Source organism: Rhinolophus hipposideros (assembly GCF_964194185.1).
Source record: "Rhinolophus hipposideros genome assembly, chromosome: X".
In the NCBI taxonomy this organism is placed as follows: domain Eukaryota; kingdom Metazoa; phylum Chordata; class Mammalia; order Chiroptera; family Rhinolophidae; genus Rhinolophus; species Rhinolophus hipposideros.
Genome location: NC_138046.1, coordinates 114,188,440 through 114,213,077, shown reverse-complemented (window position 1 = coordinate 114,213,077; position 24,638 = coordinate 114,188,440). Strand labels below are relative to the sequence as shown.

Here is a 24,638-nt window from a genome sequence, read left to right as displayed (position 1 = left end):
GTCTGAATCTGAGGATAAGATTCTGAAAGGAAGATACCAGTAATTCAATCCAACATGGGGCAAATGAACCTCTAAGAAAGAGCCCACATCTGCCTTTAACAGGTGGCTTTCTGTTTTATGTGGCAGTTTCAGGTCCCAGAAGGGCAGCCATGTTTTTTTTAAAGTAAATGACTGAGGATTTCATCCTGGCAATCTCCTAGTATTGGACCCTATATTATCATCCATTGTGGTCTGTTCAGAAAAAATATCCAAAACTTGGAAATCACACAAAAAATGATGTTTGTCTGACCTTTCAGTGTCATTCTGTGCATTGTCTAATAAGCACTCCTCCCTGGGGGTCATCTGATTCTCCACGGAAATGTAACTTGATTTAACTAACACTTTATTAGGACATTTTACAACCCTATAAAAGTCAAAGGATAACACGTAGGAAAACAATAACGTATGGGGCTTTCTTTTTACCTTTACTGGTATAAACGATAACCCCAGAGGTTACGGTTTTATTGTCCTCTGAGACATGAATCCATTTGGAATCTAACATAGCAATCTTTTGTGAACGTTTCTTTTTCCACTGCCTTGTTAATCAGTCTCTCATATCCTCACTGAATCAGTTTTGTTATTCTGCTAGTTCGCTCATCAAATGAGTTCAATAAAACTTTGACACATGCTCTTTTTTTGTATGTTTTTATCAATTTAAGAACTGAGTCTTTGACAGTTCCTGGGCTGGACAATCAAATGGTCCCTGTGAGACTGAGTTTTGTGCTTCAGGGCTCCTCAGCAGCCATACTCACAGGGCAATTACTTGAAGACAAGCAGATTTAGGCCGATTAGCTCAGTCGGCTAGTATGGCGCAAACAAGGCTCCAGCACAGGTGCAACATCTCCCCCCACCCACAGAGGCCACAGCTTTAAACAAAGAAAAACACAGACATTGAAAGTGAGTGAGGGCAGCAATTCCATTCCTATATGTATATATACAAGAGAAGTAGTGTCTATGTGCATGAGACGACTTACACAACAATGTTCAAAGCCTGTATTCATAAAATACCCATACTGGAAACAATCCAAATATCCACCAACAAGAGGCGAGACGAACAAATTATGGCATATTCATAAAATGGGATCTATACAGCAAGAACAAAGTGCTAATATACACAACATTTTCTGGTGCAAAAGAAGCCACATATGAAAGAACACATCTTATCTGATTCCATTTATATGAAATTTAAGTACAGGCAAAACTAATTTATTATGATGAATTTCCTGTGGGAAGGGGAATGACTGGAAAAAGGCATGATGGAACTTTCTGGACGGACAGAAATAGCATTGATCTGGATGATGGTTACAGAGGTACACACTTATGTAAAAAAGAAATCATCAAGCCATACAATTATGACTTTAGCACATTCTTAAAAAGAGAAGAGATAAAGAAAAATGTATTCTAAAAGAAGTGGGTGGGGAGAGAGGTAGGGAGAAGAAAGGGAAGTGGAATTTAAAAGATTCTTCAGTAAATAAATTAAATAAGAACTAACTAAATAAAAGAAAAAGAGGGACAAGCCCAAAAGGCCAAGAAGCCTACTTGGGTACATATATGAGGTGTGATCAAAAGATATGATGAATGTTTAAATTTTTTTTTAGTGATTTTTGTTGTTTTTATTATTTTTTTAAATTAAAGTTTATTGGGGTGACAATTGTTAGTAAAGTTACATAGGTTTCAGGTGTACAATTCTGTATTACATCATCTATAAATCCCATTGTGTGTTCACCACCCAGAGTCAGTTCTCCTTCCATCACCATATATTTGGTCCGAATGTTTAAATTTTAAAAAATTATTACAGTAAAAGACACATTGCCAATAATCCCCCTCAAAATACTCCCCCTCACTTCGAACACACTTATCCCATCATTCTTGCCACTTTCTGAAGCAGTTCTGGAAGTCCTCTTTCCTGAGTGTCTTTAGTTGCGCTGTCGTGGCTGCCTCGATGTCCTGAAGTTGCACGGCGCCAGATCCAGTGAATAAGGTGGATGAGGACACACTGTAATGTTTTTATTTGACAGAAATTGTCATACCAGAAGTGATGTGTGACATGGAGCATTGTCATGATGGAGGATGAAGTAAAGACATGAAAGAGGACTTCCAGAACTGCTTCAGAAAGTAGCAAGAACGATGGGATAAGTGTGTTGGAAGCAAGGGGGAGTATTTTAAGGAGTGTCAATGGCAATGTGTCTTTTACTGTAATAAATTGTTTTTATTTAAACATTCACCGTATTTTGTGATCACACCTCGTACGTGCACCAAAAAAATATCAGCCCATGATCTGGAGACAAAGCCCAGGCATCTTCTCAACAATGGGGAGGTCAGAATGGCTGGTATTTTTCTTTTGAGAAATTGAGACAATATAGAGTTGAGGGTGGATACTGAATCGATACAGTTTGGGGGACCCATGCTCAATTGGGACACTGACTGATCAATCTGATGAATTAATCAAGAAAATGCTTGAGGCAAGCTCTCTGACTGTGTTAACACTGGCATAAAGGTGCACAAATAAACAATGGATTCCACAAGATTACCCAATTCAATCTGGGGACAAATTATTCTTAGCAAAATAAGGCATGTGTAAACCACTTTCAAAACTGCAAACTTATGCCAATACGATTATTAGTTAAAGATGTATTTTCAGCTTTTAGAAATCTCTACAGCAGTTTTCGTTATTGTTAAACTCTACCTCATCCACCTACTAGATTTTCAATAATAGGCCTAAAACATTCCCAGTGGGTGAGGACTTGAAAATAGCCTCAGCCATCTGAAAGAATAGAAGTTTCTTTTTCTGTCAAATGCGACAGCCACAAGTGGTGTGGCCCCAGCCATTCCTGCCACATCCTTTCTGGCCCTGGAGAAATGAGCACCTCCAAAGAGCATGAATTCCCCTCACTAGAAGTGCTCTAGCCAAGGTGAGATGACAAGTGATTAGGCAAGAGCAGAGGCACTCCAGGTAGGGGAGAGGGGACAGCAGCAGATTATGTAGGTGGCCGACCACGTGCTAAGTGATTTCCACGCACTGTCTCCTTTAATCCTCAGAGTGGCCCAAAGAGGTAGTTAGGCTCGAAAACGGAAACAGATGGTCCACTTGAATTAAGTAACCTGAAGCGGATTAATAGAAAGACTTTTACAAAGTGGGTGAGGTATAGAGAAACTCTGAGGTAGGAGCCAGGGCTAGAAACAAGGGCACCCCGGGGCCTGAAGTGATGAGGGTAAAGGAGCATGGAGAAAAAGGACTTGATGAGAGCAGCCACCGTCTGGCCAATGGACACAGCTAGCCTGAGGTAACCCTGGGGCAGGGAGCTACCAGGATAACCCCTGACCTGGCTGGCCTCCCTCCCTGCTATATCCCACCAGCCTCCCCTTGAACCAAAGCCCATGGAAGCCATGGGGCAGGAGCCTGCTGTGGTGGCCCAAGGCCAAGCAGGTGGAGAAGGATGGAGAGAGGCCGCCGTTTGACAGTGAGGAGCTCCTGTTCCCTAGCGCTCCATGAGCAAGCCTGCCGGGCTATTCCTGCACTGCAGGGCCCTGCCCTCGTGCCCACTGTCCTCCATGAATACTTACAGCAGGCACACTCACCTTAAGCCCTGAGCAAAGTCCAACTCAGAAGTTCTCTGAGTCTGTGGATTTGTGGTTTGGAAGGAGGCGGCACTAAGCCAAGAGGACCCATTAGAGGCTTTCAAAATGGGGCCTACAGTCAAAACCGGAGCCAACACTGTATTCCCTGCTCCTTCCCAGGGTCCTCCCCTCCTTCCCAGAGTACACTTTCTCTTTCCAGACCCTTTTTCTCTTTCCCACAATCCTCCTCTCTCAGTCCCTCCTCCTTCATCTTCACCCCAAGCCTTGCCCCTTTTATCTAGAAAACCCTCCTTCCACACCAGAATTTAACGCAACTTCAAGGATGGTACTTGTCCCAAAATTGGGGTTTTTGCTTGAAAGGGCAAAAGAATTCACTCACATTTACCCATCAACAGAGTCAATTGGTGGTGGCCCAGATGTCATGCTTTCCTACTCTTGAAATGGGAGAGAGCTGCTAGGTTCACCTGCAGTCCATGAAAAACCTGTCTATACTCCCACAACTACCGTGTTTCCCCGAAAATAAGACCTAGCTGGACCATCAGCTGTAATGTGTCTTTTGGAGCAAAAATTAATATAAGACCTGGTATTATATTATATTTTATATTATATTATATTATATTATATTATATTATATTATATTATAATATATTATATTACCCGGTCTTATATCATATTACATTAGACCCAGTATTATATTTTATATTATATATTATATTATATTATATTATATTATATTATATTATATTATATTATATTATATAAGACCCGGTCTTATAGTATAGTAAAATAAGACCAGGTCTTATGTTAATTTTTGTTCAAAAAGACGCATTCAAGCTGATGGTCTGGCTAGGTCTTATTTTCAGGGAAACACGGTATTTACAGAAAGCAAGGTTTAGCAGCATGTTACCGAACAAAACTCTCCCCAGCTCTCTGCACACTAAAAAATAATAAAAAAAGAAATGTTAGCAGGATCACTAAGGCAACACCCTGAAGAAAGATTAAAGTGGGTTCCCATTCGCTCTAGACTTGGGGCAGGGTCCAGGTAGAGGGCCCAGGGGTTGAAAGCCTAGAGCACATCACTGGTTTTCATTCAACAGCCCCTTTCCATAAAAGCATCCCATTAGCCCTCGAGGCTCTTTGTGGGAGCACCTGCTTCTCCGGGCACAGTTCCCCTCACCACTTGCCCCCACAGCCTCAGGTCTTAGGCATTGTCTAGTATGACTGCAAATACAGCAGGAGCCCTGGGAATATCTGCACACAGTCCTTCCCACTAAGAACAATCCAGTATTCTCCAGTGTTGGAAAGGAAATTTATGGTACAGGGACTTTTTAGACCTTGGTATTTCCCACAGGGAACAGCCTCCAGGCAATCCCTTTTTTACCCAATTTCAACTATTATTTACAACTGTGCAGTATGTAATTTCCTTTGTTTGCTTTAAATTTAAGTATAGCTGGTATACAATACTATATTAGTTATATTTGTTTAAGGTGCATAATATAGTGATCTGACATTTTTATTCCTTACAATGTGATCACCCCACTAATTCTAGTAATCATCTGTCACCGTGCAATCTTATGACAATATTATTGACTCTATTCCCTTTCCCCTTTTCACATAACATCCCACCCTCTCCCCTCTGGTAACCATCCTTTTGGTCTCTGTTCTGTGAGTCTGGTTTTGTTTTGTTTTGTTTTGTTTGTTCATTTGCTTTGTTTTTTTAGAGTCCTTAACAAGAATGAGCTACATTTTTGTAATTAACCCTTAGATGACTTCGGCAAAGGGCATAATTTTCAAAACCTTTCTGAAAAAATAGACTCTATTCAATGCGTCATGGCCATAATGAGGGAAAGGCAAATAACGTTGCTCTTATCAAAAAAGCAACATGAATACAAAGGTGGGAAACATAGTATAATTGGAATTCTGCATTTACTTTGCTACTTAAGTGGTCAAAACTAGTTTCACCCCATTTTGAATGGAATGGAAAAGGGTAAAATCCTCTTAAACCATCAAAGCAAATAAGTACATAAATGAAACAATTTAATAAGCTTTCTATTTTTCCAGCATTTTCTAAGTGACACAGAGTTTGGAAAAAGAACATTCTGAGCCTTCAGAAAGTGATTTCAAAACAGGTATTTATTTCTAGACATCTAGGGCTATCCATGCTCTCCTTGATGACATACAAGAGGTCAAGCTGTCAAGTTGTCCCCCAAGAGAGCCCAGGAAATTCTTCCTCACATTCCCGCACAGCTTCAGTCACTAGAGCCCACACAGGAGACAGGAAAAGGGTTGCGCTTTGTACTCACTCTTACAAAGTTGTCAGGGAACAAACCTCTCCTGCCGTTGATCTGCCCCTCCCACCAGCCTCCATCCTCCTTCCTGATGTTGGTGATGATCTCACCCACGCTGATCGTCAGCTCATCGTCATGCTGGGCCTGGTAGTCAAACTCCACTATGGCCTCCACTGAAAGACAAGCAGGGACAAAAAAAAAAAAAGAGAGAGAGCACCTTAGATTGGGTGTTGGAGGCCCAGCAGTCCTAGAAGGTTTACCAGTACGTACAATAAGAGGGCCACACGCAGCCACCTGATTTTGGTAGCACAGAAACCACACAATGCCACTCCGTGGTCAGGCACAGGCTGAGTGGCCTGCAGGTCTCAGGGCCAGCACCGGCTTCACAGGGCAAACTGCTCGACAGAAGCCCAACAACACTTGCGCCCCCCAGAGGGAGTCCAGCATGATTTCCCCAAGAGCAGAGATGGCAGATAACAGGCGCAAGCTTGGCTCTTGGGTGCCCCTTCCCTCGCCAAGACTAAGATTGTGCAAACTGTGGGCGATAGTAGTTCCCACTCTACAGAGATGATGGCCATCTCTCAGCGACGACATGTGTAAAAACAGCTAATACAGAGGCCCCGCTGGCCAAACCTATGTCTCAGATGGCAAACATCTGCAGGCACCACTGCCCTCTCAACAAGCAGATGGCTTCTCAGGCAGCCAATACCACTTTTAATTGTTCTCCCATCCCAATCTATGGTGAGCTTTTATACTTGGTAATAGGTGGAGGCAATGGACAAGGCAGACGGGCCTTCCTGTTGACAAAGAGCCGATGCAAATTAGCAGAGCTAATAAATCAAGAGATTGGTTAATTTACCCACAGATGGACTATACAATACACCTAGACTTCGGGCCTCACTTCACACCCACCTCAATCAGTCTCCTGTCCTTTCCTTTTTTAGTTGCAACTTGATATGAATGAATGAATGAACAAATGAATGGCAAATGAATGAATAAAATTCGGTGATATCTAATTAGGTGAAACCCCAAGTGGTGAATTAGCAACTTACAAATTACAGTAAAATAATGGAAGAGGAAACGTTAAATAAGCTCTAACAAGTGCATATACAAAAATGAACTCAAAATGGATCGTAGACCTAAATGTAAGAGCTAAAACTGTAAACATTTTCATAAGAAAGCATAGCAGAAAAGCTTAGTGATCTTGGGCTTGGCAGATTTCTTCAACGGGAGACCAAAAAAAAAAAAAAAAACACAATTTTTTAAAATTCAATAAATTGGGGTAGATTTTTCAGAAGAAAGGTTGGTAGGTGAGTGGGCCCCCTGCCAAACAGGTTTTGCATCTCCATTAGGAAAAAATTCCCAAAGTGCTTCCAGATCAGAAAACCCTATCCATCCAGACGAGCAGGCTCATCCATCTACTCATAATGTTAGCTAACCCAGAGAGTTCATAAGCAACTCAAAGTGGAATTTCCTTCCCTAGATCATTTTCTCATTCCAAAATTAGCTGGCCAAGTCTGCTGTCATCAATCTGCCCAGGACGAAGTTAAGTTGTGAACCGTTCTCATCACTTACCAACAGAAAGGAGGTGCAGAAGAGCATAAACAAGATAACCTTTCCAGATCAACCTACAAGTACTAAGGCAGAAACACTCCAATTTCCTTGTCCCATGCTCTGCCCACCCCACCCCCCAGCAGTTAAAATGAGCCATCAGAACAATCAGAACCAGGTCGGTTTAAAAACAGCTTTCTTCAAATTGCCTAGACATGGATCTATGGAAGCTTTGCCATCAGAACGGAGATCCCGGTAACCGCTATTTATGTTTCAGATACTTTTCCCGCAGTATCTCAGTTAATCATCAGAATACTGCAATGTCCATCTTCCTGATTAAAGAACCTGATGCTCAGCAGAGCAGTAAAGCTTATTTGCTGAGCCAGTGTTCTCCAAAGTGGGCTGCACTCACTATAGGAGTGAGGTGGCACCATGAAAAAAATCAGAGCATCTATTCATTTTAATTTTAAAGAGAGAAAAATTCAACTTCTCTAATATTCCATGTGCAGAATGACACTGGCTCCTTCATCCAGCCTCCATGTCAGGTAGTCAGCCATGCCCCAAGGGCAGGGAGGGAACGGCCTAAGGGACAGGGCACTCCTGGGGACACCCTGCAGTTCTGTGAGGCCTCTTGGTAAAGCAGCTTTATGGCTCTTACCCCTTTTAACTAAAGTCACCCTCACCAAACGGCTGAGAGGCTTGAAAAGATCTGTGTAAAGAAAACAGGGGTTGCAGACAATATTCAACACACGACCAAGTAAACAAGAAAATGGTGGAGCTGCCACTTCAACTCCAGGTGGGGGCTCTTTGCCAGCCATGATGGGAGGTGAACACAAGGAGAAGCCCATCAGATCTGACAGGCAGATGACCAAAAAACAGTAAATTATCAAGACAACTTACAATATGGGTTTTCTGCCACCCTTGATATAGGTGTAAGTTACCTAATTATAATATGGAACTACTGGGATTGGCAAGATATTTAAAACTATGTACCTGAACCATGAAGACATGACTTCATTTTTCAAAAATGTCAAAAGTCCCGTACAATACTCAATGATATGTTTTCCCAAAGTTCACTAAACCCATGATAAATATTTAGAAGTTTCTCTTGGGTTTTCTCAACCGGCTAGTACAGTAATATATGCACATCATCTACAAATAAATACATATATGGAGATCATCAGTTACTTTTTTAGTAACAGGTATTATTTTTTCAACAAGAAAAGGCTTGGAACACGGATGTACACTCCCCAAGGCTGACCCCATTTTAGCACTTAGAGATGAAAGCTCACAGCTTTTCTGATGGGGACAGAAACTCATGGTAAGTGGAGCAGCAGCACATGTGGCCTGCCTGGGGGAGACAGGAAGGCTGCTAAGGAGGAATCTGGTCAAGGGCCCATCTCGACACTGAACTGAAACCCTGTGTGCGCTGGGAGACTCAGAAGCCCATCGACTTCCAGAATACAACCTTGCTTCTTCTTTCCTAAACAGCAAGTCTGGGTTTCTCCGCTCTGTATGTGGACTGCACCGAGGTGAAGATGGAATAGGACAAAGGAATCTGCTTCAAGAAGATGGTCACTGGGAGATAAACAGCTGCTGCCTCTTGTTGCAAACTGGAGAGAAGCACATCTGATTTTGCTTCAATCTCCCTCTTTCCATGAGCCCAAGGACACACCTTAATTGATGCCTGCTATGACTAAGGCTGGGGATTAGGGAATGGGGACTCGGGGATAAAGAAAGCATAGTCGCCTAATTTTTGAGTCCTCTCAATATCTTATTGAGCTGGTCTTTCCTGATTTACCCTTTCTTTAAACTCCCAGACACTTAATCACATGCCCCCTGCCTGCCTTCTGGCCCCAGCGGGGCCCTGGCTGCCTCTTCCCACCCTTGGCATTGAGGCAGTTCCGTGCAGTGGGGGCTGCACTGTGTCTCTGCCCCCCAGGGACCCCGTAAATGCCTTCCAGGCATGGCTCACCCTGCGTTCTGTTACAGCCCACTATGAGCGTCCGTGACACATAATAGGTGCTCAGTAAAGCTTTAATAAACCGACTGCTCAGCTTGCATTTTGTAACAGCAGGTAGTTCTCTGCCCAACAGAGATGCTACTAAAATGCCAAGCGTCAATCACATTTTTGCAAATTGAGTCAGATTCTTCAGTGTATTAAAGGAGCTTGCTATTTAAAGGATCCTGTGGTTAATTTTTTTGTAACATGAATAATCACTTCCTGCTTTACCTTTCCTGTCAAGATGAATTTTTACATATCAGGTTTGTCTAAGAGGAGGACGCCTATGTATGGCTTTGCTAACAGCTCAGAAGTCATGAGGCTCTGTCTCTCCTACGCCCTGTAAGGGCTCTTTCTTGTGTCCATTGCAAGCCTTTGAAAGGCCCAGGACTCTGCTGTACACGACACTATCATCGCCACAGGTGGCTACCGCGTACTTGAAGAGTGGCCAGTCCGAGATGAGACGTGCTATAAAACATGCAGCAAGGTGCAAAGACTTACTAGGAAAAGAACAATGGAAAACATCTCATTAATTTTTATACTGATTACATGCAGAAGGGATAATATTTTAGATAATGCTGGGTTAAATAAATATATTATTTGAGTTCATTTCACTCGTTTCTTTTTATGCTATGGATGTAGCTACTAGAACATTTAAAACTACTTATGTGGCTTGTGTTATATTTCCTTGGATAGAGATGGTTCAGGATAATATTTGGCAAGCAGGAGATCAAGAGTTCGCATTGTATAAACCCACTGGAAACCTTCACTAGAGCCATGAGAAAGTCTGTGCCCCCACCCCCACCTCCGCCCCCAACCCATTTCCTTGGCTTCAGAAAGCTGCAGTAGCTACAGCAGGGATAAAACATTACCTAAGATTTTTTTTTAATGGGACCGTTCAGGCAACTACTTCTGGACATAAGCACAAAATTAAAACATCAAGCGCAATAGACTATATCAAAGGTATAATTAGGGCAGCATTAAACAAAATCCCATATTCAAAGACACCACAAATTTACAAAACTTAAGAACATCTGCCTGTCAGCAAAGTATCACCCTCCAGCTGCCTGCTGCGCCAAAAGCCAGCCTCCACAAGTTCGTTACATCTACTGGCACTGCCAAAGCCCAGAGCCACAGTTAACGGGTGTCTGCCGAGAGAGAGCCAGGGCAGATAAAAGATCTGCTTCGAGAGGCAGGAGGTGTCAACATCCCCATCTCAGGCCTCCGCTTTCACACTTGCTGGAATGTCTCCTCCCCCAAAAGATGAAATAGGTGGTTTGTAACCGTCAGTTGGCTAAGCCAGCTGCCAAGCACCTTCTTACAGCAAACTTCTCACGGTGGCGAGTCAGAGGGCCTGCTGGGTGACCCCAGCCCCCCCTCCCACCTCCGTGCACAGAACTTCCTCTCTCCTAGTGCTCAGCTCACCAAGCTGCGAGTTCTTGGTGGCTCAGCCCAGTCAGACTGCAAGCTCCCTCTGGGACAAGCCCTTATCTTTTCCAGGATCCCAGCTCCTTAGCCAAGCATCATGCCTGGCTCCATAAATATCTGAAGGAACCAGAAAGCATGGAGGAGAATGAAAGTTGACAATTAATTTCCTCCGGCCATATATACATGTAGTGATGTTGCAAACCTCAGTGCAGTTTTCAGCTTTAAGAATTTTAGAAGCAGAAATGTCACACTTATACTGCTTTTACACTTATTTCATTTTGTGAATTTTAAAGAATAAATGTCTGATGTTAATGTTTTGTTGCGGTCCTCTAAAGAGAGCATGGGAAATCAGGAGGAATTTTTTGCCCAAAAAGATTTCACCAAAAAAGAGCATGATTGCTGATCGTTAGATAGGAAGAACGTTAGTTATCATCTTGTCAAATCCTTTTCTTAATTTTACAGATGAGGAACTGAGATCTGGAAGGTTCCATGACTGAGGCTTAGAGAGAGTGACAGCTAAGTAACAGCAACATCAAGACTAGGACTAAGCTCACCCAAATTACAGTCCAGGTGAGAGAAGGGGAGATCTCAAGTGAAAAGGAGGGAAACTGAGACCAGTGAGATACAGATTTCCACGGCATTGGTTTGTTTTTCTCTTACATGCTGTTATCATGCTGTGCTGTGGGGTTTTCCTGTCCGCCCCCCAGAATGGGAGCCTTTAAAGAGCAGATCTGAGTATCCCCTCCCCATTGAGTGGTGTCTGGCACATAGGAAGGGCTCAATAAAAGTTGGTGAATGTGTGCATGCCCTGAGAAAGCATTACCCCCGAACCACAGCTTATCATTAAGCACAATGAAATGCAGTTACAAATGTGAGCCCTGTTATTTGACTTGGAGGCTAGAGAAAGTCAAAGATCCCATGACCTGTTAGTCACAAAACAAGTATGGCTGACCAGTCCAAGCCTCTCAAGTGCTACTGTGATCAGCCTTGACTCCAGTCCCACCTCTGCTAAGACCACTGGCCGGGATAGCAGTGGGCCCCTCGATCAAAAATGAGGACGTGCTGCAGCCCCACGGCTGAGTTGCCCTGCTCCCTCATCAGGGAAGTGCTTCACAAAGCCTGGGGGTTGAGTCCCTCACAGCCTGCATTCAGAAGCCTTTGCCTCACCAGGCCTCTCCCAAGGAGCCAGAAACAATGAGTTATTAAACACTTCCCGACTAAAATTAACCCTTGCAAACCTAATGCACTGCTCTTTTAAGAACATGCATTAGATAGAACTGGATAAAAAAAATAACAACTTGGCCAGAAAAAGACTTTTTAAATGAAAGAGAAAGTATGCAGATGATATTGCAGGAAAAAAAATAGCAAAGAAAAAAGACAATTGCTTATAGTTGGCTAAAGCTGTATGGAGAATGGTCCTATACAATAAACATAGAGGGAAAATAAACTGCATCTTAGAAAACAATTTAACAAAAAGTCAGTTAAGTCAAAATAGTTTAGCCACTTACAAAAAAGCATAACCCTTTTTTCAAGTAGAAGAAAGGACATGAACATTTCTTTACGTAAACTTGACAATTTTAAGTAAAAAACTGGCTTGAGAATAAGCAGAGATAGTTATTTTTTCCCTGACTTTCTTACGAAGGCCTGGTTGTCAGACTCAAAGGAGACCCCAAGATAGGTGCCTAATTCGAAGGGGATCCCCATTTTTCTCAGTGAGAAAGTCCAAAACATTTTGGGCCAACCAAACTTTAAAAGGGAAGACGAAACGGTCAAATGTCTACTTACACTATGTATTGTTTTACTTAGAGATAACGTAAAATAAAATTAGAAAATATTGCCTCCCATCACACCCGCTCATTTCATGAACCAATTTTATTCGACAGACACTATATGGGTGATTGAAATACATTTGATTATGGATAAGGTATCTAAAAGGTTTGCTTTATACCAAATTAATTCACAGAGCCCTGTAGTACAAGATACTTTGTAAAGACTAACAGAACAAAGCTCTGGCTTTTCTCAAGAATAGCATGGGGTGGGGATGGAGAACTGGCTTTATCGTTGGACATGTTATATGAAAGAAGAAAGGCCTAGCTGTTGATTTCAATGTAGCTAAGCTGAAGCAGCTGTAAGAGTCAAGAATGTTTAGAAGAGTGGGGAACCAGGTCAAAAGAAGGGAAGTAGAGAACAATTCCACAGAAAACCCTGATCAGTCTGCCCGGTGGGGCTTGGGGGACAGGGCTAAGTCACTGCATAGCCTTCTGTTAAGAAATGCACTGTCTGGTAAGAGAGAAAGTAGACAGGGAGGTGACAGGAAACCACAGCGAGCCTTCTCTGCCTTCCCTGGCAGATTTAGTGTCCCTACTCAGGCTTCGTTTATACCCCCAGGTACAACAATCCCACCAAAGTGTGAGCCCCGGGAAGAAAGAGGGGAAGGTGCAAACTGAAGCTTGTGGGCCTCCAAAAAGAAAAGTCACACTGTCCAACGCACGTTCCTCCCTCCAGCGCTGAGCTGACTACTTAGCAGCAGCAGGCACTCCAGAAATGCTTGCTGTTGAATGGGGAGAAACGTGCAAGGATGATTTTGACAAGGAGCTGAGAATTCAAGATGGGATCTGAGACCAATGCACAGGGCTGAAAGCAGAAGATAAGAGCAAAAACCATGGCTCTTCAAAGCAGTCTAGAATGTCACTGTCAGAAGCATAACTTTGAGCTCCCCAACATCCAACCTGGAGATAACATTGCAACACCATCATGCGTGAGTTACTGGGAATGGTGGTTTGATGGTTTCATCATGTTTGATGTATCATGTTACACAGCAAATGTGAGTCTGTCAACATTGTAACTACCGGTGTTACAAGTCTTCTTGGTCGGCATTTTCAATAGCTGACCAATTTGAACTAAAAGTTGCTATCCGGGTATCCACTTCAAGAACTTTGTCTTAATCAACTACATTGTAAATACTCTGTCACAGTATCAGAAAACCACTTAGTAAGTATGTATCCCTACAGACCAACTGTAAAACAGAAGTGAACTGAAAAGCCAACATTTTTCTTTCCTTTGAAGGTTACAATTTAAAGTTGAACAAACAGAATATCTAAATACACTGGACTGGGGTTTAAAATTTTTCAAACCTTTTCCAAAACTGAAACATGAGGTTAATAAAAGTAAAATGAAAAAGATCAGCAGGCGCACATCAAGAGACTCTAGAAGGATGACCCACAAAGAGCAACATGCAATTGTTTTCCAGAAATAATTACATTAAATCTCTAAATAGGATTTTTTCATTAAAAAAAAAAAAAGCCAGGTAGCCTTGGAGAAATGGCTGCCTCTAGGTCTGGGAGAGGAAAGATGACAAGCTTGAAACATCTTGTCAAAAACAAGAAACATCTTGTCAAAGCAAGGAAGCCACAAATGGGACGATATGAGTATTGGTAATAACTGCAATAGATTGAAACACATCAAATACGTTTGATGTCTCAAATCGATATGCTATGTGATCCATGCCTCATAGCGATATTTTTGTAAAAAAATCAATGGTCATCTTTGGAGAATGCTAGGGAACCTGATCACTGTTCAGAAAAAATGGTAAATTAAGGGAAAGAATCAAACATTTGTCCTGCCTTTCCCACATAGATTCAGGATAACCAATAGTTAACGAGGACCTATTTCTCTGTATAGGAGTATTCTGGCTAATGAATGAAGAAGGAATGAGAGAATTAGACAACCAACATTTTGCAACTTCTAATGTAATCAAGGTCCTGGGCAATGGTCAGTAACGGCTGCTAACATTACAAAAAGAGAGACAACCAGGCTTCAAAAGCCTCATATCAGATGTATGTGCCACCCCTGAAAAGCATTCTTGCCAAAGAACTAAAGCTGAGTGGGCTCAAGCCTCTAGATTTACTGCCGGTTTACCAGGTGTAGAGGGTGCCCAAGAATATATTAGATAGCACCCTAAGGTGCAGTCAACAAAATACAGGCTGCAGGCAACTCTACCAGCAAATGACTTAGTTTCTTAAACCAAAAGAAAAATTGCAAAGGAAAAAGAAAAGGTGTGGGAACCTAGATTAAAAGAGACTCAGAGAAACCAACCAATTACAAAGTATGGACCTTCCAAATCCAGATTTGAACAAATATCTTTTAAAATATTTTAACTATGTGTAATAACTGGATGCTGGAACTGGATGTCTGATAAGGAAACATTGTTCATTGTTGTGGATGTAAAAATGATAATGTGATTACGGTTTTGAAAAGAGTCCTTATCTTTAAGAAATGCATGCTGAAACACTTCCGGATTGTTAAAATGGTCTACGTGTGCAAGTAGAAGAATAATGTTCTGCACTGAACCTAGAAGATGAAGAGAAAAATCTTAACCCTGGCGTAACATGAGCTGAAAAGGAACATGGCTTCCGAAAGGCTACAAGATATTAAGTGTGTATGTGTCTATGTGCTTTGTCTTTCAATACCTGACTTCATTATTAAAGGCACTATCTACAACTATTTTGCAATAAAGAATGGACTCAAAAGTATATTTCCTTTTCAGTGCTACACTTTCTTCTCTGGGAATAATTATAAAAGACATACCCCTCAAGGAAACAAAATTGTGATTAGCACCCTACATGTAAGACACACATTATAAAAGAAACCCTGGGGCAACTGGGACTTAAATGGTATTTGCTTTGGAGGTTATACAATGCTTAATCCTAATTCCTTTGTTAAATTATACTTTTAGCTACTTAAAAAATATGAAAAGCAACAAGCACAGTCCCAAGTGTGTTCTCTGCCACACGTCTGTGAGCGTGGACCTTGGAACAGAGCTGCAAGGCCGCTTCTGGAAACATTCTGAATTTGAATTTTTGTTGTTTTGTGTGTGTGTGAGGAGTGAGGACATAACTTCATTTTTATCTGTTACATTTTATGTCTTTCTTTTTTCATTCAACTTTAGTGAGCTATAATTGACATACAACATTGTATGCAATGTATAGAATGTTTAAGGAACATGACGTAGTGATGCGATAGGCTGATATTGCGATAATACCATTACCACAAACAGGTTTGTTAACACAACCTTCACCTCACATAATTACCATTTTGTTGAGTTGATGATAAGGGTGAGAAAATGTAAGATCGATTCTCTTAGCAACTTTCAAGTGTACAATAGTGTTGTTAACCATAGGCACCCAGGTCCCCCTTATTACTGGCAATTTATACTCTGACCAACAACTCCCCATTGCCCCTACCCCCTCTCAACCCCTGACAACCACCAGTCTACTCTTTCCAGGAGCTTGGCTTTTTTAGATTCCACAAAGTGATACCATACAATATTTGTCTTTCTCTGTCTGACTTATTTCACTTAGCATAATGCCCTCAAAGTTCAACTGTGGTGTTGCAAATGGCAGGATTTCCTTCTTTTTATGGCTGAATAATATTCCATTGTATATACATACCACATTTCCTTTGTCCATTCATCCACATGTGGGTATATAAGCCATTTCCGTGTGTTGGCTATTGTGGCTAATGCTGCAATGAACGGGGGCATGCAGACAGGTCTTCGAGATACTGATTTCATTTCCTTCAGATAAGTACCCAGAAGTGGGATTGCTGGATCATATTGGTAGCTCTATTTTTAAGTTTTTGAGGAACCTTCATACTGTTTTCCATAGTGGCTGCACCAATTTAGATTCTGATTTGGGGTTTCTTGAGATGAATTTTGTATAAGGAAAGCTGTGGTTTTGGTTGTTTAGGTGTAAAAGTGATACCGTGACTATGGTTTTTAAGAGTCCTCATCTTTAAGAAACATGTGCTGACACATAGCAGATCAGCTGCCTAGCCCTTGGCACCGGCTGAGAGCTGGCGCCCCGTTAGGAGGGAGCAGCCTCATGGGCACCTCTCTCTGTGCCTCACTGGTACTCCCTGCAGCCGCACTGTTCAGCAGTAGGCCCTGGCCTGATGGGACCTACTGAATCAGAAGCTGCAGTGTAACAAGATCCCCAGGGGACTGACACACGGACTCATCCGAGAAGTGCTGGGCTGTCTCACAGGAGTTCCTCACACAGCTGTCAGAATCACCTGCGCAGCCTCCCCCTGCCTCTCTCCCCTAGCCTGGTCTACACCCGAATGCGGTGGGGGGTCATGCCTAGGTGGAAGATGGTCCCCCAGGTGACTCTATACCTCTACCATTCTCCTAACCCCGTTTTAGGAAGGAGAAACATATATGTGTGCATTGAACGACAGGCTGACAGGGTGCTCGCGGCCCCCAGGCCTGATGATTTCGGAGACACCTTTCAGGGCTCCGAGCCTACAGGTCTGCAGAAGTACCACTAGAAAGGCAGCAGCAGGCAGGTCCACGTTAACACTGGGCAGATCGCCCTTCCTCGTCATTCATTGGGGGGAAATTCACTTCCTTGTCACTTCAAATGAAATAAACAAATCCAGATACCAGTCCCTCTCCATGACAGGAGATGCAATTCCAAGTCCTTGTTACAGATGTAACCACACTGCACTGCTGCCCACATCCCCCCTACAGCGGAAGCTACAAGAGGGCAGGGAGCGCGTCTGCTGTCTACCCCTGCACACCCAGCGCTGGCCTAAAGCCTGGCATATAGTAGGGATGTAATAAATATTTGCTGACTAAAAATACACTCCTAATTTCTAGGTGCCAGGTGTCTTGATGCTCATCACATCATTTAACTGTAACGACCAGCCTGTGGCAGATTCTATTCCCAAGATGACTGTAGCAACCTCTTCCATCCCTCACGCTCTTTCAGAGTATGACGGCAGCCATCATGGGGGGGGGCCTAATCTCCCTTCCTGCGCCTTCGAATTTGGCCAGGTTTGTCAGCTCTGTGATCAGGAGAGTGCAGGGAAGTGAAGCTGGGTGACTTCTGAGGCTGGGTGACAAGAGACTAACATGCAGTTCCCAACCCCCTTGCTGGAATGCCCCAAAGACCGCCATGCTGTGAGGAAGCCAAGTCCCACTGAGGGCCCGCCCGCGAGCACTCCAGCCAGCGGTCCGCTTGCTGACTCATGTAGCCCACTGCCATGTGCGTGTCACAGCCTTCTCATGATTCCAGCTCCCTTGTTGCTGAGTCACCCGCAGCCTTCAAGTCTTTCCAGCTGAGGCCCCAGACACTGTGGCGCTGAGACAAGCCATCCCAACCACGTCCTGTCCAGATTCTTCATCCACAAAATCCATGAGCATCATAAAACGGCTGCTGGAAGGTGCTAAGTAGGCAGTCATTTGCCACACAGCGGTAGTAACTGGCACACACTATCAGGTGCCTATTGCCGTTCCCAGTGGAGGAACAATCTGGTCCCCAGAGAGACCAGATAACTTATCCAAGGGTGGGGAACTGACAGCCCAGCCACCACCCAGTCTGGATTCAAAACCTGTCCTCTTGCCCATTTCTGCTCATATTTTTTCAATCAGTGAAGACGTTCTGAGACATCAGCTCCAGATACCGTGGCTGCACAGATACAAATGTAACAATACCGAAGTGCACACGTGAGGATACAAAGCACGCTCAGATATGAAACCAGGCCAAATTAGGCCTCCCTGCCCTTGCAGGTTCTCAGCTGACATCGCTCTGATAGAATCGCTCTTTGATCCAGGAAGTACTTATTGAGATTCTGGAGGAACAGGGGGCACCAGGCTGGACAACAAGAATATGAGTCAGGGGCCCATCGTGGGAGAACAATCAGGCAAGGATGAAAAGAGAAAAGAGGACATTTCTTTCTCTGATATTAGATAAAAAGAGGATAAAAGGGGATAAATGTTCTAATAGTAACATAAAGGTGTAAAGATGGCGGTGCACAAGGGAGCTGACACCTCTGACATAGGCACTGGGGTCATCTGTTGTTGAAGGTCAGGGGTGAGAAACAGTCTAGAAGAAGCTCAGCATACAATGCACTTGGAATTCTCTTTTGCATTGTGTATGCGCATGTGTGTGTACACAGGACTGGATGAGCGGTAAACAGAAGCATTGGTGTTGGCTGCGAGGACCCAGCAGAATGGGCAACAGTCCCTCGGCCTACCCTCAGCACCACCCTCCAGAGCCCACCGCAGGGCCGGAGACAAACGCTGCATGGTGTCCCGGGGCTGCATGTACGTATGAGACAAAGGGTTCAGCGCTGAGCTCACAGGCCTCCAGCAAGTGATGTAGGGAGAGTGGGGAAGCTCAGTGCCTGCCAGGTGCCAAGACGGCAGAATACAGACTGGGAAAGGGGTGGTCACAGAATGGGGGAGATGGGAGCCGGTGGAAAGGTTAGGAATTTGTTTTAACTCTCATTTATTTTAGTGTGTTTTTCCAGGACCCATCAGCTCCAAGTCAAGTAGTTGTCTCAATCTAGTTGTGGAGGGCGCAGCTCACAGTGGCCCATGTGGGGATCGAACCGGCAACCTTGCTGTTAAAAGCACCGCGTTCTAACAAACTGAGCTAACCGGCCACCCTGAAGTCTTATTATATCTTAAACTGTATGTCTTGTCACTCTAAAACAGATTTAAGTTCCTTAAAAGAAGGTACAGGTATATATTTTAATTTCCTCTTAGCCCCCAGCTGCTATAGTACTACACGAACAAGGAATATATAAATTACTTGAATAAGCATTTGAGTGATGTTCCACATATTATAATTGGACTCCTTTTTGTCATTTAAGTCTGTACACTGATGGTGTGAACATTAATTTCTAACTAGTACTAACTTAACTGAATTGTGTGCCACAAACTATGTTTTCAACTTTCCTACTCTGCTCTTTTGCCACATTTTTTTCTTCTAATGGTTTCCACAGATGGCTTAATACATTCATTCCACCAGCAACTTAACAGACTAGCACATTCCACAAGCTATTTGACATCAATAGAAGGACGTAGGCTCTGTGCAGATGGAAGTGCCCGCTTCAGCATTCTGAGCTTTCCCCATCACATCATGGGAGCACGGAGAGAGAAAGGTTAGGTAAAAGGGAAGCTTCTGGAAAAAAGGAGAGATCTATCGCCGCTGTTCCCCATAGAAGCAAACATGAAACAATTACCCATCACCAAAATAAAACTAAATTCACCGTGGGTTAGCAACAGTTCCTGTCAGATGTTTCCAGCTCGCTTTTAAATTGATAACTGCAACAGAGAGAAAAGAAAGTAGACATCTTCTGAAGAATCTCAAATATGCAATCAACTACATCACCCCCCAAAACCCTGCTTTTGAATATGTTCAAGTAGATCCCAAGTAAGGTGCTAAAAAGTAACTATTTCATTCTTTCAGAATGAAAACAAAAACTAAGTCCCAGAAAGCCCGAGACTTCACTTCTTTTCAGTAGTGACCTTTAATGCCAGTACAGTCCCCACTTCCTTTTATCATCTCAAATGAAGGCAAAAGGAGCTCAGTGGAGGCGGTACAGGCAACACAGGTCCTTGTCACCAGAGTCACCCAAGTCACGCTGCGCATGCTTAGAGATTCAAATAGCCATAAAGGTCTGTTAGGAAAAAGAGCACTCTCTCACCCTCCGTCAAGGACCCCTCCCCAGAGGCAACCACTTTTACCTTTTAATTGATCATTTGGTATTTGCTTCCAAGTCTGTAAATAAGACCCCAACATCGTAATGCCTTGATGTCTTCACTGTCGGGCATTATTTGCTGCTTTCCCAGCATGGAAGCAGAAGTCTTTGCTCTCCTTGTTCGCCCCCACCCCCCGCAACCCCCTGCACACTGCCCACCCTCCCACACCCCCTAGATGGGTGGATCAGCATTTTGGTTGGATCAGTGTTCAATGTCTTTCAGGGTTGAATTGTTCCCCAAAAAACTGTGTTTTTATGTCCTAGCCCCCAGTACCCCAGAATGTGACCTTATTTGGAAATAGGGTCATGTAATTAGTTAAGAAGAGATCTTTAGGGTGAGCCTTAACCCAGTATGACTAGTGTGTTTCTAGAAAGGAGAAATTTGGACACGGTGACACACATAGAGGAAAGTGGATGTGAAGAGACAAAGGACAAAGATGGCCATCTACAAGATGAAGAGAAAGGCCTGGAACAGATCTTTCCCTCACAGCCCTCAGAAGGAACCCACCTGTTGACACATTTCCTGACTTCTGCAGAGAACTGTGTACGAATACATTTGTGCCCACCCTATCTGTGCTACTTTGTTCTCACAGCCCCATCAGTTTCTCACAGCAAAGTGATACACATGGTTACATCATTAGGACGACACAAACATCACTGGAAGCCTAGCCACCAGGGACACAAGATTATGTTTCTTTTCTATCACAACTTCCCCGCCCCCCAGCTAGTCTTGTTTGTTCCTTTGTTTAGTTTTCATTTGCTTACAGAAAGCTTCCATAAAAAACTGATTCAACTCCAAACACTTCCTCCCTCATCTACCTCACCTCAAGAGGTCCGGGTGCCATCAGGCGGTCTGTTCACATCATCCTCCCTCAAGCCTTCTGACCTGGGGTGCAGTGAAATTTAGGGTGCACTAACCGCATGACAAGGTGGGTTCTGGCCTTGGTATAAGCTCAAGAGACTGCATTACCCAGAAGCATGAAGAGTGACTGGAGGTTAGGGAGCAGAAGGGAAATGCAACCATAAATATGGGTTCTCTGACGACATCTGTGGCAGGTGAGCTCACAGGCAGGGGCAGCAGGTGGCACAGAAACCACCTGGACACCAAAGCAAGAAAGGGGGTGACAACCAGAAGCGCATTCCCCTGCCCTGAGGCAGGGCACTTGATTAAGAGAAATTTGTACGATTTAAAAAAATGTGCCCGTAAACAAATGGAATTCTAGGACGTTCAAGTGCAAGTAAAAATGTTCCTTTAAAAAAAAAACAAAATGACCTCCACACCAATACCAAACTTCCCCGAATTCTAACTTTGCAACTATGGTAAATTTTACAAAACAAATAAATAAATAAAATAAAAGGAGGAACAGAGCTTTCTAGATAATCGGCAACAAAGAACGAAGGCCGGAAAAATAAATCAGAGAATCACAGGGCTAAAAGAAAATAATATACTCCAGACTTCGCTTGAAAAAAATCATCTCTAAGGATGCAGATTTTATTGACTCCAAGCTTTTCTCAGCTGAGATCAAAAGTTTTCAATGATGTGTTATGTATTCTATCATGACATTCCACATAGGTTGTGGAAGCTCCTAAGAATTCACACAGTAAAACAAAAACACATGAATAATTAGGATCAGGAAACATACAGTTAAATGGTCAAAAGGCAGGGAAAGTTAAGGCATCGGTGTGTACAGTAGATGTCTATCATGTAGAGACTGCTTGGTCAAATTTGGCTTTGAGTTTCCTGACGGCCAAGCCAAGAAAGGAAATGATGAATTACATGGTTTACATTTTTCACGGGTGGGAGGGGGTGGATAGAGAAAGAAAAAAAGAAAAACTAAGTGGCAGAAAGAACTTTGCATGTGAGGCTTCATGGAGCAGCGTGTTTTCAAGCCGAGGGCAAGCCAGGTCACAATAAGCTTTGAGAAAAAAAAAAAGGAACAGATATGCATCAAAAACGGTCAGAGTACATCTTATGTAGTAAAGATAAATGTTTTCTGTGAAATGAGTATTTCAGTCATAACTAAGGATGGGTGCGTACACCAGGATGAAATGTAAAATAAATTTCTTACTGGGAGATATGGTTACAAAACTTTGAAAAAGAGCAGGAAGAGATATATCGTACATGGATTGAATTTCCAGCTGGGCCCCTGCCTATTCCCTCCAGCCTGGCTCCAGGTGGTGAGGAATGAACCACCCTTGCCACACTGAATTATGGTCCTGACACATCCACTCATTCTTCCCCTCAGCCTCTGACTCTGTCCAGTGCTCCTGCTTTGCACCTTCTAGGACGTCCCTCCACCACCCCCGGGGGGCACCTTTGGGCAAGTATGATAGCGTGGGCTCCTTCTCTCCTCCCGGCACCTCAGTCTTCTGACCCATCTCTGAATCTCCCTGCCGTTTCACCACCCGGCCCCACCCCAATCTCTTTCTTCTAGGGAAGTCTCAGTCAGGTATGGGAGAAACAGAACAGTACCTTTTCCTGCAGGCTCTACACTACATCTTCTCTAGTTTGTCCACATTTCTTTTGAAAACGTGAACCAATTACTTATAGAGGCATGCCTCGTTTTGTTGTGCTTAGCTTTACCGTATTTTGTAGATATTACATTTTTCTTACAAACTGAAGGTTTGCATTGAGTGGGTCTATCAGCGCCACTTTTCCAACAGCATTTGCTCGCTTCGTGTCTCTGTGTCACATTTTGGTAATTCTCACAATATTTCCAACTTCTTCATTATTATTATATTTGTTGTGGTGATCTGTGATCAGTGATCTTTGATATTACTATTGTAATAGTTTGGGGGTGTCACAAACCACACCCATATAAGACAGCAAACTTAATAAATGTGTGTGTTCTGACTGCATCCCTCTATCTCTCTCCCTCTCTTGGGGCTTTCCTAGTCCGAGATACAACCGTATTGAAATGAGGCCAATTAATAACCCTACAATGGCCTCTAAGTGTTCAAGTGAAAGGAAGAGTCACACACCTCTCAGTTTCAATCAAGAACTAGAAATGAGTAAGCTCAGTGAGGAAGGCATGTTGAAAGCCGAGATAGGCTGAAAGCTAAGCCTCTTGTGCCAAACAGTTAGCCAAGTTGTGAGTGCAAAGGAAAAGTTCTTGAAGGAAATTAAAAGTGCTACACCAGTGAACACAGGAATGATAAGAAAGAGAAACAGCCTTACTGCTGACGTGGAGAAGGTGTTAGTGGTCTGGATAGAAGGTCAGAGCAGCCACAACACTCCCTTACACCAAAGCGTCATCCAGAGCAAGGCCCTAACTCTCTTCAACTCCATGAAGGCTGAGAGGGGTGAGGAAGCTACAGAAGAAACGTTGGAAGCTATCAGAGGTGTTGGTTCATGAGATTGAAGGAAAGAAGCCGTCTCCACAGCATAAAAGTGCTAATGAAGCAGGAAGTGCTGATGTAGGAGCTGCAGCAGGTTATCCAGAAGATCCGGCTAAGAGAATTCATGAAGGTGGCTGCACTAAACAACAGGTTTCCAATGTACACAGAACAGCCGTATTTTGGCAGAAGAGGCATCTCGGATTTTCATGGCTAGAGAGGAGAGTCAGTGTCTGGCTTCGGAGCTTCAAAGGGCAGGCTGGCGCTCTCGTTAGGGACTCAAGTTGAAGCCAGTGCTGTTCATTCTGCAAATCCTAGGGTCCTGAAGAATCTGGCTAACTTTACTCTGCCTGTGCTCTATGAACGGAACAACAAAGCCTAGATGACAGAATATCTGTTGACAACATGGTTCGCTGAATATTTTAAGCTCACTGTTGAGACCTACTGCTCAGAAAAAGACTCCTTTCAAAATGTCAGTACTCATTAACAATATACCTGATCACCCAGCGCTCAGATGGAGATGTATGAGGAGACTAATGTTGTGTGCAGGCCTGCTAACGCAACAGCCACTCTGCAGCCCTGGGATCAAGGAGGAATTCCGCCTTTCAAGTCTTAGTACTTAAGAAACACATTTCGTGAGGCTGTGGCTGCCACAGGTAGTGTAGTGATTCCTCTGATGGATGTGGGCAAAGTCCACTGAAAACCTTCTGGAAAGGACTCACCATTCCAGATGCCATTAACAACAGTTATGATTCATGGGAAGAATCAAAATATCAACATTAACAGAAGTTTGGAAGAAGTGGATTCCAACTCTCATGGGTGACTTTGACGGTTTCAAACTTGTCTTCTGCAGCTTCCTAACATCT

The 24,638-nt window shown here is 43.3% G+C and overlaps 1 protein-coding gene across 9 annotated transcripts in view; it reads right to left on the bottom strand.

Moving 5' to 3' along the window:
- The window catches only part of SH3KBP1 (SH3 domain containing kinase binding protein 1), a 324,637-nt gene that overhangs the window by 277,434 nt on the left and 22,565 nt on the right, over window positions 1-24,638 (bottom strand). For 6 of the 9 annotated variants that reach the window (XM_081043256.1, XM_081043260.1, XM_081043247.1 and 3 more), the window contains exon 2: window positions 5,922-6,079. The exons of 1 other annotated variant lie outside the window; for it this stretch is intronic. In XM_081043256.1, the coding sequence (XP_080899382.1) occupies window positions 5,922-6,079 (158 nt within the window). The remainder of the gene's footprint in view (window positions 1-5,921; window positions 6,080-24,638) is intronic. 2 more of the 9 variants (XM_081043259.1, XM_081043254.1) reach the window with 1 other exon arrangement.